This window comes from Aulonocara sp. 'chitande type north' Nkhata Bay, linkage group LG3 (genome assembly GCF_057382095.1).
Source record: "Aulonocara sp. 'chitande type north' Nkhata Bay isolate Kocher_YH1m ecotype deep benthic linkage group LG3, A_spYH_male_GT1.1, whole genome shotgun sequence".
NCBI classification, from domain to species: domain Eukaryota; kingdom Metazoa; phylum Chordata; class Actinopteri; order Cichliformes; family Cichlidae; genus Aulonocara; species Aulonocara sp. 'chitande type north' Nkhata Bay.
In genome coordinates this window covers 60,132,310-60,145,074 of record NC_141346.1, presented here as the reverse complement: position 1 = coordinate 60,145,074, position 12,765 = coordinate 60,132,310, and the positions used below count along the sequence as shown (strand labels likewise).

Below are 12,765 nucleotides of genomic sequence, written 5' to 3'. Positions count from 1 at the left end.
TTACCTTATGTCTAATTTTATCTTACAGGCTTTCGTTATGCAGCTGCAGAGTCTGAAGGTGTGCCCCGTGCAGAAGTGATTGATGAAGATCTGACAGAAGACCAACAGCAAAATCACAATGTCATGGAGGCAGTGGACAGCAGTTGTGTTGGACAAGTGGAGGTTGAGGTACCAGCTGCAAATGTGGATATACTGAAGAAATGTAAACCTTTTAAAATGATGACAGATTACAAACTCTCAGCTGTGTCTGTAATCAAACCTCTGTAACTTTGCTTCACTTCAGCAGCATCAGCTCATGTTCACATGTTGATTCATGGTTTGCTTCAGTTTTTGATGGACTGCAGAATATTTTGAAGGTTATCTGCTATAAAAAGCCAGAACAGGAAAATCTGCTTCATGTGTTTCTGTTTGATCCTCAGTGACTTTGACACAAAGGCCTCTGCTGTGATGATCACACCTCTGATCAAGTCTCACAGTGTCAGCTTTGTTTTTATACATATGGATATGTGCTGATAAATGATCAGAGTTATAATATTTCCCACTGTCTGCTGTGTGCCGTGACCTTTGACCTGCTAAAGACAGTCAGCTGTGGATTATTCATTGTTGTGTCTGATACTTAGAACTGTGAGGAAGAACACTACACAGTTAATCAGGGTCCCCTCTCTCTGAATCAGGAAAGGTGGGCAGGCCGCGTGTGAGCCGCGGGCCATACGTTGAGTCTCACTGTTTGAAATGTGAACATTGTTCTGCTGCAGTCAATGGACTAAACCAGAGAAGAAGAAAACAGACTTTACCATGAAGATCCTCAGTGTGGATCAGTATAATATCAGCCTGATGTCTGCAGTTTAGTGTCAGCACAACTTTCACATCATATTCATCTCAGCACAACTAAAACATGCTGACTGACCTCAGAGTTGCAAGTCCACATCCTGGACTCTCCAGGAAACCACACAGATGCTTCACTCCTGAATCCTGCAGCTTGTTGTTGGAGCTCAGGTCCAGCTGTCTCAGATGGGAGGGGTTGGACTTCAGTGCTGCTGCCAGATAATCACAGCTGATCTCTGACAAACCACAGTCACTCAATCTGTATAAAGAATGAAAGATGTAAGTTTATTAGACAAAGTGTGAGCTTGAAATCATTCAGTGTTTCATCATCTGTTCAGAGCTGAAGAAGGTTCAGAATGTAGAAGTTTAGAAAATGGAAACTCCAAACAGCTGAAGCCAACAGGAAGCAGCTTCAAACAAACACAACAAGAGAAAAAACTCTGAATGTTTCACATTAAAGTCGTACATTTATCATAAAAACAGGACAAAGACTTGAAAAAGTCGTGTTTTTCCTTCCAGGAACCACAAGGCTTCACTTTTAAAGGTGAAGTGTGAAAGAAATGGACATATTTGAAGTCCAACACCTTTTTCCAGTCACATTATTAAAGCAGACAAACTACAAGCTCATTTTCATTCCAACAAGTCATCTTCTGACCTGGACTAACAACACTGGTCTCTATGTGCAGCTGGCTGTGAGACCAGTGCTCAGGGAGCGTCTACAAAGTGCAACACTGAAAGAACATCACACACTAGCTTTGTCCCAAAACGTCGGCTGCATCCTTCGGAGGACCCGGTATTCGCGGTCTACGTGGGCCGGGTCCTTCAAAGACCGAAAAGGCTGGAAGTGCGAGGCTGTGAAATGGGACGGTCGAGCCTTCAGATTTGCGTCACCGCTGTGTCGGTGGAGTTTAATAAACTCGGCCGTCTGCTCCTTGCTATCTAAAATATAACAGGACACTGGCGTAAATTCTCGACCGTCTCACACTTCTGTTTAATCAGTTTCCTGTTTAACGTTTATTCAGCTGTGTGAAAATTCCGGAGGAACTTTGATCTCAGCCAAACCGATTTACTCCGGAACAAATAAAACACAGAAAAAAGGCAAACAATTACATTTTTAAGTTATCCGAGTGACTTATATATCGTGTTTCACCTGAGTAGTGTGATCAGGAGATATTTTATTTTGTATTCTTATAATCAGTTATCATTGGTTAATCATTTACCATTGTTGAATCAGTGGACAGAATAATCTTTTAATTACATCTGTGTTACTCTGAGCAAATATTAATGCACACTGACTGTCTATTGAGGTTCTGTATCATTCTTGTTATCTGCTTAAGTTGTTGCACTTTAGTGCAGTCACACCGCTCAGACCCACCAGTCCTGTTGGACCCAGGCCCGTCTGCGTTCAGTTCTGCACGTACGCCGGCCTGTAACCACATGCACGCACTTATATAACACATGCACGTTTACACTCACACTTAGTAATAATAGGAGGGTCGTCTGAGGATAGTCTCTCTGAAAGCTACACTATCACAAAATGCACAATGTATTACACACTTGTTTTTCTCTAAAGTAGCATATGATGTCCATATAAGGAGAACTTTTTGAGTGCGAGGAACTGTTATCATTGCCAGTAAGGTCTAACTGTGTGACGTCATAATGACTATAAAGCTTTCTGTCTTTGTGCAAACGAAGAAGAAGTCCGGCTCTTCCCACACTGTAATGTGTGTTTTAATAAATGATCTGTGCTGACCCAAACTATATCCCAGTCGTAGTCTCTTCCTCAAAATCCGGACCATGACAGTAGCGAAAGAGCGGGGTCTGAAAACGATGAAGCCGGGCGTCCGCTGCTCTCGCCGGCTGGAGTGACCATTGAACCCCCCGGCTTGCTAGCGAGCGGGTGGGGAACAGACGTCTCCGAAAACGTCGGCACACTTTTGCAAATATGCGATGTCTTGATAAACCAAGCAGATATTTGAAGTTTACACAGCTACTTTCTCGCCTGAAAATATGTTAAACGTTTATTTTGTGACCCAGAAAGATTAATAAGAGTAATTTGAAAACTTAGTAGCAGCCGCCATTGTTGGCAGCTGAAATTTGGCTGGGCTATGAATTCTGGGATATGGTGGGCCACGAAGGACACACCCGACGAATCCTTCAAATTCGGGGAAATGAAGGACGCATTTGTCGGGCACATTTGAAGGAGTCGACAAATACGGACAGCCTTCATCGCCTGGCTGTGACGTAATCGGCCTTCAAATGCAGCCTCTGGAGGATGCAGCCGACGTTTTGGGACACAGCTACTAATTTGCTTCCATCATCCAACCTGAAGAGGAAACAGAGACGCCTCCCCTTCAAAGTAAAAGCTGCTCCTTTTGGACACAGTATCAAAGAAAGTCTACAGTATAACATAGAAAAGACAGAACAAAGTTTTGGTTGTTTTTAAATTGTGCAGAAATGAAACTACACTAAGCTCAATTATGTGACAGACATTTCATCCCATGTCAGTTTGGCCTCATCCTGGGCCGGATTATCCAGCACACACTCTGACCACAGGTCCATGTTGAGCAGGATGAGCTGCTGGCTAATCTGGAGGCTGTAGCAGCAGCTCACAGTCACAGTGGATTTCCACTCATGAAAAAGCTCTGGCTGCTTCATTTCTCATCTCATATCAGAGACTTTAATGCTTCACTGAAGCTGTACTGTGATGCTTCCATATTCCAGTGAGGCCTCCATAATGATTTCAGCTGTTCTGTACACACACTGTGTGCCCTGTATGGCTCAAAGTCTCTGCAGCCTGTTTTTATCTGCTATCATCAGATCTTCATCATCCTCATTCACATCCCTCACACACTCTACAGCCTCATCAGCACTGACTTCATCTTCACTGACTGATGGAGCACAACATGAACCTGTGGAGGCTGAAACACTGTCCTGTCAAACATCTCCCCGTCACCACTCCACTTCTGTCAGCCTTTAAATGAACCCTGCTCAAGTCTGTCACTTCTGTTTGGAGCCAAAAGAGGTTAAAGATTACGCCACTACATTCTTGTCTAGAAAATATTAAAGTGTATTTGGTGACACACAAAAAAGGGTAAAAGTATAGTTTGGGTCCACACATGTCCAAACCCTGGTGTGTAGGCCTACTTAGTATTGAGAAAAGCCCACTAAAAGAACGCCCACCAGACCAAAGCAATGGTGTTGACTTGATCAGCATTAACCCCGCCCCCTGACTTTGATGGGTGAAGCTGACAAATAAAATGTATTTATGAACAGCGATGCAGGGCCAGGAGTAGCAACGTGAATTAAATAAATACATCATTAAATAATTCATTAAATGTGTCAGTAAAATAATTAAAATAGAAAACAAACCAACAAAATATGTAATTAACTAATTTGAATTGTACATAAATACTTAATGAATTATTTTAAATGAAATTAACCGATAATTCATTGTGATTTTGTTTTGTGTTTTGATGAGCTAATAATCAGCTCTCTTTTTCTCATTGTTGTTCTAAGCCGCTTATCCAAAGGTAAGGCACTACCTGTTGAATTATTTCCAAAGTGTGCCAAATTGGACATTACAAATTAAAGTCTACTCACTGAAATTACTGGGGAATGTCTGCTTTGATTTTGATGAGAATCTCATGACAGTACTGAGGATTTAATGCAGTTGGACCGCTAAAAATGATTGAATGCGGTTGGACCGCTAAAGGATTTAATACGGTTGGACCGTGGAAAGCAGTTGGACTGCTGAGTGATTTTAGTATATTAGGGAATTTGGTTATTGTTTGGGGTGGAGCCCGTATTGGTTATAAGGTTGGACCTGCTTCAGTCTTACACTTTTTTGGCTGTTTTACTGTTGTTCCAAAGTATTATAAATTATTCAAGAACGTCAGTTGGACTGATAGGAAGCGCAGTGCTCAGAGGTAACGCTTGCCAATGCCAAGGACGCTTAGGCATTGTCCTCGAAGAGGGATAGTCAGTTGGTCACTGTGGAGCTTGGGGCACTCCAGAATAACTAGGAGTTAGAGTCTCCTTACCGTTTGGAACGGTAGTCTGTGCTTTTTTGGCCAGCAGAAGTTGGACTTCGGGCGTGTAACTTTAACTTAAAACTTCGGGGTAAGCCTTGGCTGTGAAATGCCAAAAATAGAGCTTCAGGCAAAGTTTGGGTTGGTTGACGCTTTTAAATTGAGTTAGGGATTTTAGAGATGAGGCCAGAAACTGTTGGACAGATACTGGTTAATTGATCACAAAAAAGTTGGACTTTATCGGTTGGACCGTTAACTCAAATTTGTCGAAATTGTTTAGGCGCTAAAGCTGACAGATGTGACAGTGGTTGTAAATATAAGACGTCTTTGTAATATAAAATAAGAGATCTCTGTGTGAAAGGAGTCTGAGGCAGTGCTGGAGCTATTTTTAGACTGTGTGTGTGTGAGTGTGAAAATGCAAATTAGTCAGCAGTGAACTGTTTAAACCACAGTTGGTTTTACAAATACTGCTGCAAACATTGTTGAGTGTGTGTTTAAGACGCCATTTATGTTCATTAGAGGGCTATAAATAAAGTTTTGAGTTGCCGTAGTGGATGTATAGTAATTGACTGAGTTTTGATATATAAATATAGTGAGTGCACTGTATATATTTAAGACTAACATATTACTTTTAGGAGTAACCTCTCATCAGCAATAAATGCTGGTGTGTTTTATTTTTTCTATTCTATGTGTGTGCTGTGAGAATTAATAGAGGTTTCAATTGTTTTCTTTGACTTGCTCTTTCTGATTATGAAAGGCATGTCTGAAATACTCTTAGGAAAGCGTGTTGTGAGTATATTCCTCAACTCTTGTCACAGTTTAAGTGTGTGAATGCTGTGAGTAGCAGGTTTTGAGTGATTGGGTGTGATTTGTACAAAATAATAAATAATAATAACACTATGAAAGTTGATAGTAGAGTGAGTGCAGAAGTGGAAGTGTGAGAGAAAAGGCGGTGTGTGTGTGAGACGATCTGACAAACGCAAAGAATTTAGTATATTTAGAAGTGTGTGCGTGAAATAAGGGTGAATTGTTTTAGATCAAGACTTAGTAAAACAAGAGTTTTATTAGCCTGTAAAAAAAACAAAACAGGAGAGATAGAAACAGAAAATATGGTTCTGAGCAGCTGCAAGGTTGACAGGAAATGGTGTGTGTGACAGGAACTTTGCATGCCCATAAAAGGAACTGACTGTGACAAGTGAGCACACAGAGAGAGAAACATACGAGTTAAACTCCAGGCAGATGAAGCAAATGGAGGTTTTAAGAAAAGAAATGAAAAGGATATTAATTGTATGCTTTAGTGTGTCAATACAGGTGGACTTCTTTCAACCTAGAATCTTGAGTACAAAACCATTGATTAACAGAATTGGGAGGAAAACAGGCCAGATTTTGGCTTAAAATTTTACAGCTTGACCTCCCACTTGTCCCGATCCTGAGAAGAAGCTCATAGGACAGTTAATCTCCTGATGAAGACCGACAGAACATCGTGGACTTCAAGAATTAACAGCAGGCAAAAGACAGTGCAACTGAAACTACACTGACGATACCAGCAGCAGCATGGAAGAAAAGCACGTGATGGAAAATGCACGGTGAACTGCAGGCTGGTAAGAACAGTGTGACATAACTGTTTAAAGACACTGAATGGGATATTTTGCCAGGCTGGGATTTAATCTAAAAGGAAAATACTGAAAAGAGCAACGGAGAAGAAACAGAGAAGAAACAGACTGTGTTTGCTGGGGATCACAAGACAACAAAGGACACTAAGAGAAGGGCACAGGGGCCAGTGGGAAGGTGAAGCCCAGACGAGTTCGACTGCGAGAATAGAGGGTACAATTGGGTTGAAATTGAAGCCGGAACTCAGGATGGTTTAGGGATGTCCACGTCACAAACAAAGAGGTAAACAAAAAGAAGGTAAAATAAAGAGAGAAAATAACTGACAATTACATTAATGAATAGAAGACACACATACAGATATTACATAGATTTATTTTTAGGATAAAGGGGAGAGCTTATACGTAGAAATGACTTTTTATACATATTGCATTTTGTGCCTTTAAGGGAGTTGCGGCTCAATTCGTCTCTTGTGGGTCACGAGCCTTTGGCTAGCGCTATGATTAGCCAATCTACTGTGAGGATGATATGAGTTATTGAAGGATTGCACACGCTTACAGACACAGAGTCCATAAACACACATGACAGTATTGATTCCAGGCAAAAGGCCTCAAATTAATTTAGCGTTTAACTGAACTTGAGCTGGCCCTGTAACAAGTGACAGAAAAGAGGAACTGAATAGGAGTTTCTTGCTTTAGAGAAGGACCAAAGGAAGGAAAGCATATATTTTGGTTAAGTCTGATAAACTAGAATGAGAAGGTATTGTTACATCAAAGGAGCAAGATGAAATAAAAAGGCTGTACCAAAAACAGGCTATAACATAGGAAATGTGAGTTTTAAAATGAAGTTAGTGTTAACCAGAGATGGGCAGTAACGCGTCACTTGTAACGCGTTACTGTAATCTGATTACTTTTTTCAAGTAACAAGTAAAGTAAGGGATTACTATTGCAAAATCGGTAATTAGATTACCGTTACTTTCCCGTAGGAACGCTGCGTTACTGCGTTACTAAAACCGTGATTTTTTTGCGAGAATGTCTCACGACAGTGACCTAAGCGAGTGCGCCGTTAGTGACAACAGCTGTGTGCAGATCAACAATGGATCATAAATCGATTGCGGGAGAGAGTATGAGCGTGCAGCGTTTAAAGCGTGGAAGTACTGACCTTACTTTGAGTTTGATTCCATAAAAAGTGACAAAAACATTAGTGTCCGTTGTGCGTGGGAAGAAAACCTTTTACAGCGGAAAAAAACCCCTAAACTTCCAAGCAAGCACCGAGTGCGCAACGACGTAAAGGGAAATTCACAGAGAAACTCGCGGATTCTTCAACTGACCGCGGCACACCTGCACCAGGGTAAACCTCCGCCTACCCCCAGTCCTGCTTTACAGGTCAAAATAGAGCAACAGGACCGCTGAGTCTTTGAGTTTATTTATTTTCTGCTGTGTTTTACTTGCATCTATTTGAAAGAGTGAGAATGTTGCATATAATTAAATTTTTGCTTGATGCATAAAATTAAAAGATTAAAACTGATAAAACAAGTTTAAAAAAAGAGACTTTTCCATTTGATTACATTTTGTATGATGGATTATGCAGAAAAAGTAGAATTGGGCTGAAAGATCTATCGCTTTATCACCTCTTCAGGTTGTAAATCGTGTTTTTAAAATGTAACTAAGTAACTAAGTAATTAATTACTTTTGAAAATAAGTAATCAGTAAAGTAACGGGATTACTTTTTTGGGGAAGTAATCAGTAATTAGTTACTGATTACTTTTTTCAAGTAACTTGACCAACACTGGTGTTAACACACAGGAGTTGTTTCAAGGCAGCGTTTAGCTGTGATAAAATGTATGCAGGAGTAATTGCTTATATGCTTAAACTTAATTGATTAAAGTGGTTGTTTTTTTTGGATCTTTTAGTAGAATAGGCGCTTATAATGATTTTCTTGTGAAAGGAGATTCTAGGTCAGAGTGGAGGCCTTGCAGCAGCGAGAGTTCTGTGTACAGGATGTTGATGATTAGATAAGGCAAGCGACAGGAAACGCATGCAGGGACGTGAAAGCAGCGTTTTAAGAGTTTTAAAATGATGAGTAATGTTGAAGAATATATATAAATACAAGTCAATAAGTCAAGAAGATAATTAGGATCAGGCTTTTGATTAAAGAGTCCCAAAGATGATAAGTTAGGGAGGTGCAGGAAAAGGTGTTTGGTTTGCTTTACACAAGATCTCGGCGACCACAAGGGGGTGAGGATGCTGGAGGCCCGAGGCATGATGGACCACAAGAGAGGGACGCAGAAAAAACCTAATCTTACGCATGGAGTGTTCTCGAGGGGGAGCTGGTGTTTATTACTGGACCACTTAGATGACATGAGGTTGTCTGATTTGCTGAGCCAGAGGACGGCTAGAGAGGGTCAGAGCGGGAGTGGTGACCCCGATGTCCATGATGCCATGGATGGACATGGAAGCAGCTGAGTGGGCTGAGGAGTGACCCAACACAATGTATTGTGACCTCTGGTGTTCCAGAGGTCGAGAGAGGGAGTATTGAGATTGGAGAGATATTTTGCTGCTATTGTTAATAATCATCATCATTACCATTGCATTAATAATATAATCTACAGAACTGATATTGCATTCAGATGTTTAAACAGTGTGTGTCTTTCAGAAAGACTAAGTTGCAGGCTGACAGGAAGTTGCAGGTTTGAAGAGTGTGTCTTTTGCAGAACTGAAACCGAAAGCAGAGTCTAAGTGCAGGTTATTTTGAGGAGCCTTTAAGGACGAGACACACACTTAGTTAAAGAGAATCATTTATAGGTGGAAGTTTAATCATGTTTTGCTCGGGGTTGCAAAAGAGCAGTTTGTCGCAGAACTGCTGCTGATGTGTCAAGATGATAAGCGAGCATCCGGCAGTGACAGGAAGTACCTGCCATGAAGATAGGAGATAATGTTCTTTTAAACTGTGTTAAAAGTCATTGTGGTTTTGATTTGACGTGTGCATATATTCTGTTTGTGACGTATGAGGGGGCGTCATTAAATTCAAGCCCTGATGGTATAAGATATCTGTTTATGCTTTGATTAAGTCGGAGATCAGCCCGGTCTGCGAACGGAGCTGGTCTTCCCACGCGTGTATTTCATTAAAATCGTTTGACCAAGTTCTGGACGATGGTTGTTTGTACTCTCCTTCCCCAATATTTGAACCTTAACATTAGTTTACTCAAAATAAATTTAAGACATCAATATTAAAGGTTAAGTTATGATAATGAATACATGCAACTATAACTGATGACATAAGAATTTGGATTTTTTAAGCTAAAGCGAAGGTGCTGACTCACTTGGCATGTTACTCTCAAATCCTCCCTAATAACAAGAACATAATTACACTTTAGCCACAAGAGGGCAGCAACATTAATACAAGTCACGTGTATATAAAGGTACAGTGATTATATTACAGTGATTTTGACAAAAACAAAACAGAAGTTCATGGCAGTGTGTTTTCCATAACATACCAACCAAATTAAATAATAAAAACTTTATAACTTACAGAGCTTTTTTAGAGGCTTTGACCACTGGCAGCAGCCTCAGAAGAGCCTCCTCTGAAGCAAAGTATTTCTTCAGGTCAAACACATCCAGATCTTTTTCTGATGACAGTAAGATGAAGACCAGAGCTGACCACTGAGCAGGAGACAGTTTATCTGTGGAGAGACTTCCTGATCTCAGGGACTGTTGGATCTCCTCCACTAGAGAACGATCATTCAGTTCATTCAGACAGTGAAACAGATTGATGCTTTTCTCTGCAGACAGATTCTCACTGAGCTTCTCCTTGATGTACTGAACTGCTTCTTGATTGGTCTGTGAGCTACTTCCTGTCTGTGTCATGAGGCCTTGCAAACGAGTTTGATTAGTCTTCAGACCCAAGAGAAAACGAAGGAACAAGTCCAGGTGTCCATTGGGGCTCTGTAAGGCCTTGTCCACAGCACACTGGTAGAAGTATTTCTCTGTCTGAGAGCTTGTTTCCTGCTCTTCCAGCAGATTGAGTCCAGAGTTGATGAAGGTCAGGTGGACATGAAGAGCAGCCAGAAACTCCTGAACACTGAGATGAACAAAGCAGAACACCTTGTTCTGGTACAGTTGTTTCTCCTCTTTAAAGATCTGTGTGAACACTCCTGAGCACACTGAGGCTGCTCTGATATCGATGCCACACTCTGTCAGGTCTGGTTCATAGAAGATCAGGTTTCCTTTCTGCAGCTGATCAAAAGCCAGTTTTCCCAGTGACTCAATCATCTTCCTGCTCTCTGGACTCCAGTGTGGATCTGTCTCAGCTCCTCCATCATATTTGATCCTCTTGACTTTGGCCTGAACCACCAGGAAGTGGATGTACATCTCAGTCAGGGTGTTGGGCAGCTCTGCTCCCTCTCTGGTTTCCAGCACATCCTCCAGAACTGTAGCAGTGATCCAGCAGAAGACTGGGATGTGACACATGATGTGGAGGCTTCGAGCTTTCTTGATGTGGGAGATGATCCTGCTGGCCTGCTCCTCATCTCTGAATCTCTTCCTGAAGTACTCCTCCTTCTGTGGGTCAGTGAACCCTCTGACCTCTGTCACCATGTCGACACACCAAGGAGGGATCTGATTGGCTGCTGCAGGTCGTGTTGTTATCCAAAGGCGAGCAGAAGGGAGCAGGTTCCCTCTGATGAGGTTTGTCAGCAGCTCATCCAATGAGGTGGACTTTCTGGTTTCTGTCAGGATTTTAGTTTTCTTGAAGTCCAAATTAAGTCGACACTCATCCAGACCATCAAGTATGAACACAACCTGGAAGTCTTCAAGCCTGCAGATTCCTGATTCGTTAGTTTGATTAAAGAAGTGATGAACAAGTTCCACCAAGCTGAACTTTTCCTCTTTCAGCACATTCAGCTCTCTGAAAGTGAATGGAAATATGAACTGGATGTCCTGGTTGGCTTTGTCTTCAGCCCAGTCCAGGCTGTATTTCTGTGTTAAGACTGTTTTCCCAATGCCAGCCACTCCCTTTGTCAGCACTGTTCTGATTGGTTCGTCTCTTCCTGGTGAGGCTTTAAAGATGTCTTCTTGTCTGATTGTTGTTTCTGGTCTGTCTGGTTTCCTGGATGCTGTTTCAATCTGTCTGACCTCATGTTCCTCATTGACCTCTGCAGTCCCTCCCTCTGTGATGTAGAGCTCTGTGTAGATCTGATTCAGGAGGGTTGGGCTTCCTGCTTTAGCGATGCCCTCAAACACACACTGGAACTTCTTCTTCAGTTGGGCTTTAAGTTCTCGTTTACAGAGTGGAGCAAATATTTCTGAAGGTAAGAATTTCAGAAAAAAATATTATATAATAAATATCATAGCCTTTCAGTACCCTGAAAGGATGATTGTCTATTGGTCCATTTCTTGAGCTATTAGGAAAGATCAATATTCAGTCTTTAGAGAAATTCTCTTACTGCTCTGCAGATGGTCAGCCATCTCATGCTGCTTAAGTCTCCTCAAGAAGTGGAGTGTGATCTTCAGAAATGCTTCTCTGCAGCTCTTTCTTTCATCTTCATCCTCACCTTCAAACATCTCCTCATCCTCCATCTGGCTCTTTAAAGTTTCTGGGTGATCTGGACTCAGAAGCTTCTGGATCTTCTTCAGCTCGTTCTTCACAAACATGGTGATGTTGTCCTCCAGCCGCTGGAAAAGAAGACTATATGAATTACCCAGTGGTAAATGGACTGGTTCTTATATAGCTCTCTTTGATACTCTGTGCACACAAAGCATTTTATACAACATGCCTCATTCAACCAAGCACATTGTTCTATGCTTAAATACTTTCTTTCACACTCTGATGGATGCATCAGAGGGCAGCTTGGGTTTAGTACGTTACCCAGTACATTTGCCAGCCAGGGTTTGATTCACAAACCTAACTAGTAGCTGACCTGCTCCCCTCCTGAGCTACAGTCACCCCAATCTGACTGAAATCATGGAGCCCAAACTCTGACTTATGTTGGACACAATGACAATCCTCTAGTCCACAAAGTGCAGCATAGAGGTGACTGAAAAGAACAAATGTAAACGTAGTACTACAAACCATAACCACAGAGTCCAGGTGTGTTTGATGTTGCTGTGCAGACTGACCAGTGGAAACCTCTGCTCTCTGCTGGTCCACTCTGTGGAGGAGTAATGTATAATTAGCTCATGTTATGTCTGTCCACACACAGACACAAGCTAAAGGTCCATGAAGTGATGTTTGGATGGGTTCAGTCAATCAGATGACTGTCATGGTGAAGCTTTGCTAGTCCTGCTGATCCCACTGAGAATTA

The 12,765-nt window shown here is 41.7% G+C and overlaps 1 protein-coding gene across 1 annotated transcript; it reads right to left on the bottom strand.

Annotated features, from left to right (window-relative positions):
* Positions 1 to 888: 888 nt before the first annotated feature.
* Positions 889 to 12,386, bottom strand: LOC147336390 (protein NLRC3-like). The gene is made up of 3 exons (XM_086287098.1): positions 11,908 to 12,386; positions 9,996 to 11,766; positions 889 to 1,084 (listed from the first exon to the last, which is right to left on the bottom strand). The coding sequence occupies exons 1-3, from the start codon at positions 12,113 to 12,115 to the stop codon at positions 889 to 891; spliced, it is 2,175 nt and encodes a 724-aa protein (XP_086143224.1). The 5' UTR covers positions 12,116 to 12,386.
* Between the last annotated feature and the right edge of the window lie 379 nt (positions 12,387 to 12,765).

Bases quoted from the DNA above. Each gene is read 5' to 3' on its own strand.
- LOC147336390 (XM_086287098.1), bottom strand. From the start codon at position 12,115: ATGTTTGTGAAGAACGAGCTGAAGAAGATCCAGAAGCTTCTGAGTCCA. The intron at 11,767-11,907 runs GTAAGAGAATTT...TCTTACCTTCAG, and splicing joins GGCTGACCATCTGCAGAGCA to AAATATTTGCTCCACTCTGT. The intron at 1,085-9,995 runs GTAAGTTATAAA...TTCTTTATACAG, and splicing joins AAAGCCTCTAAAAAAGCTCT to ATTGAGTGACTGTGGTTTGT.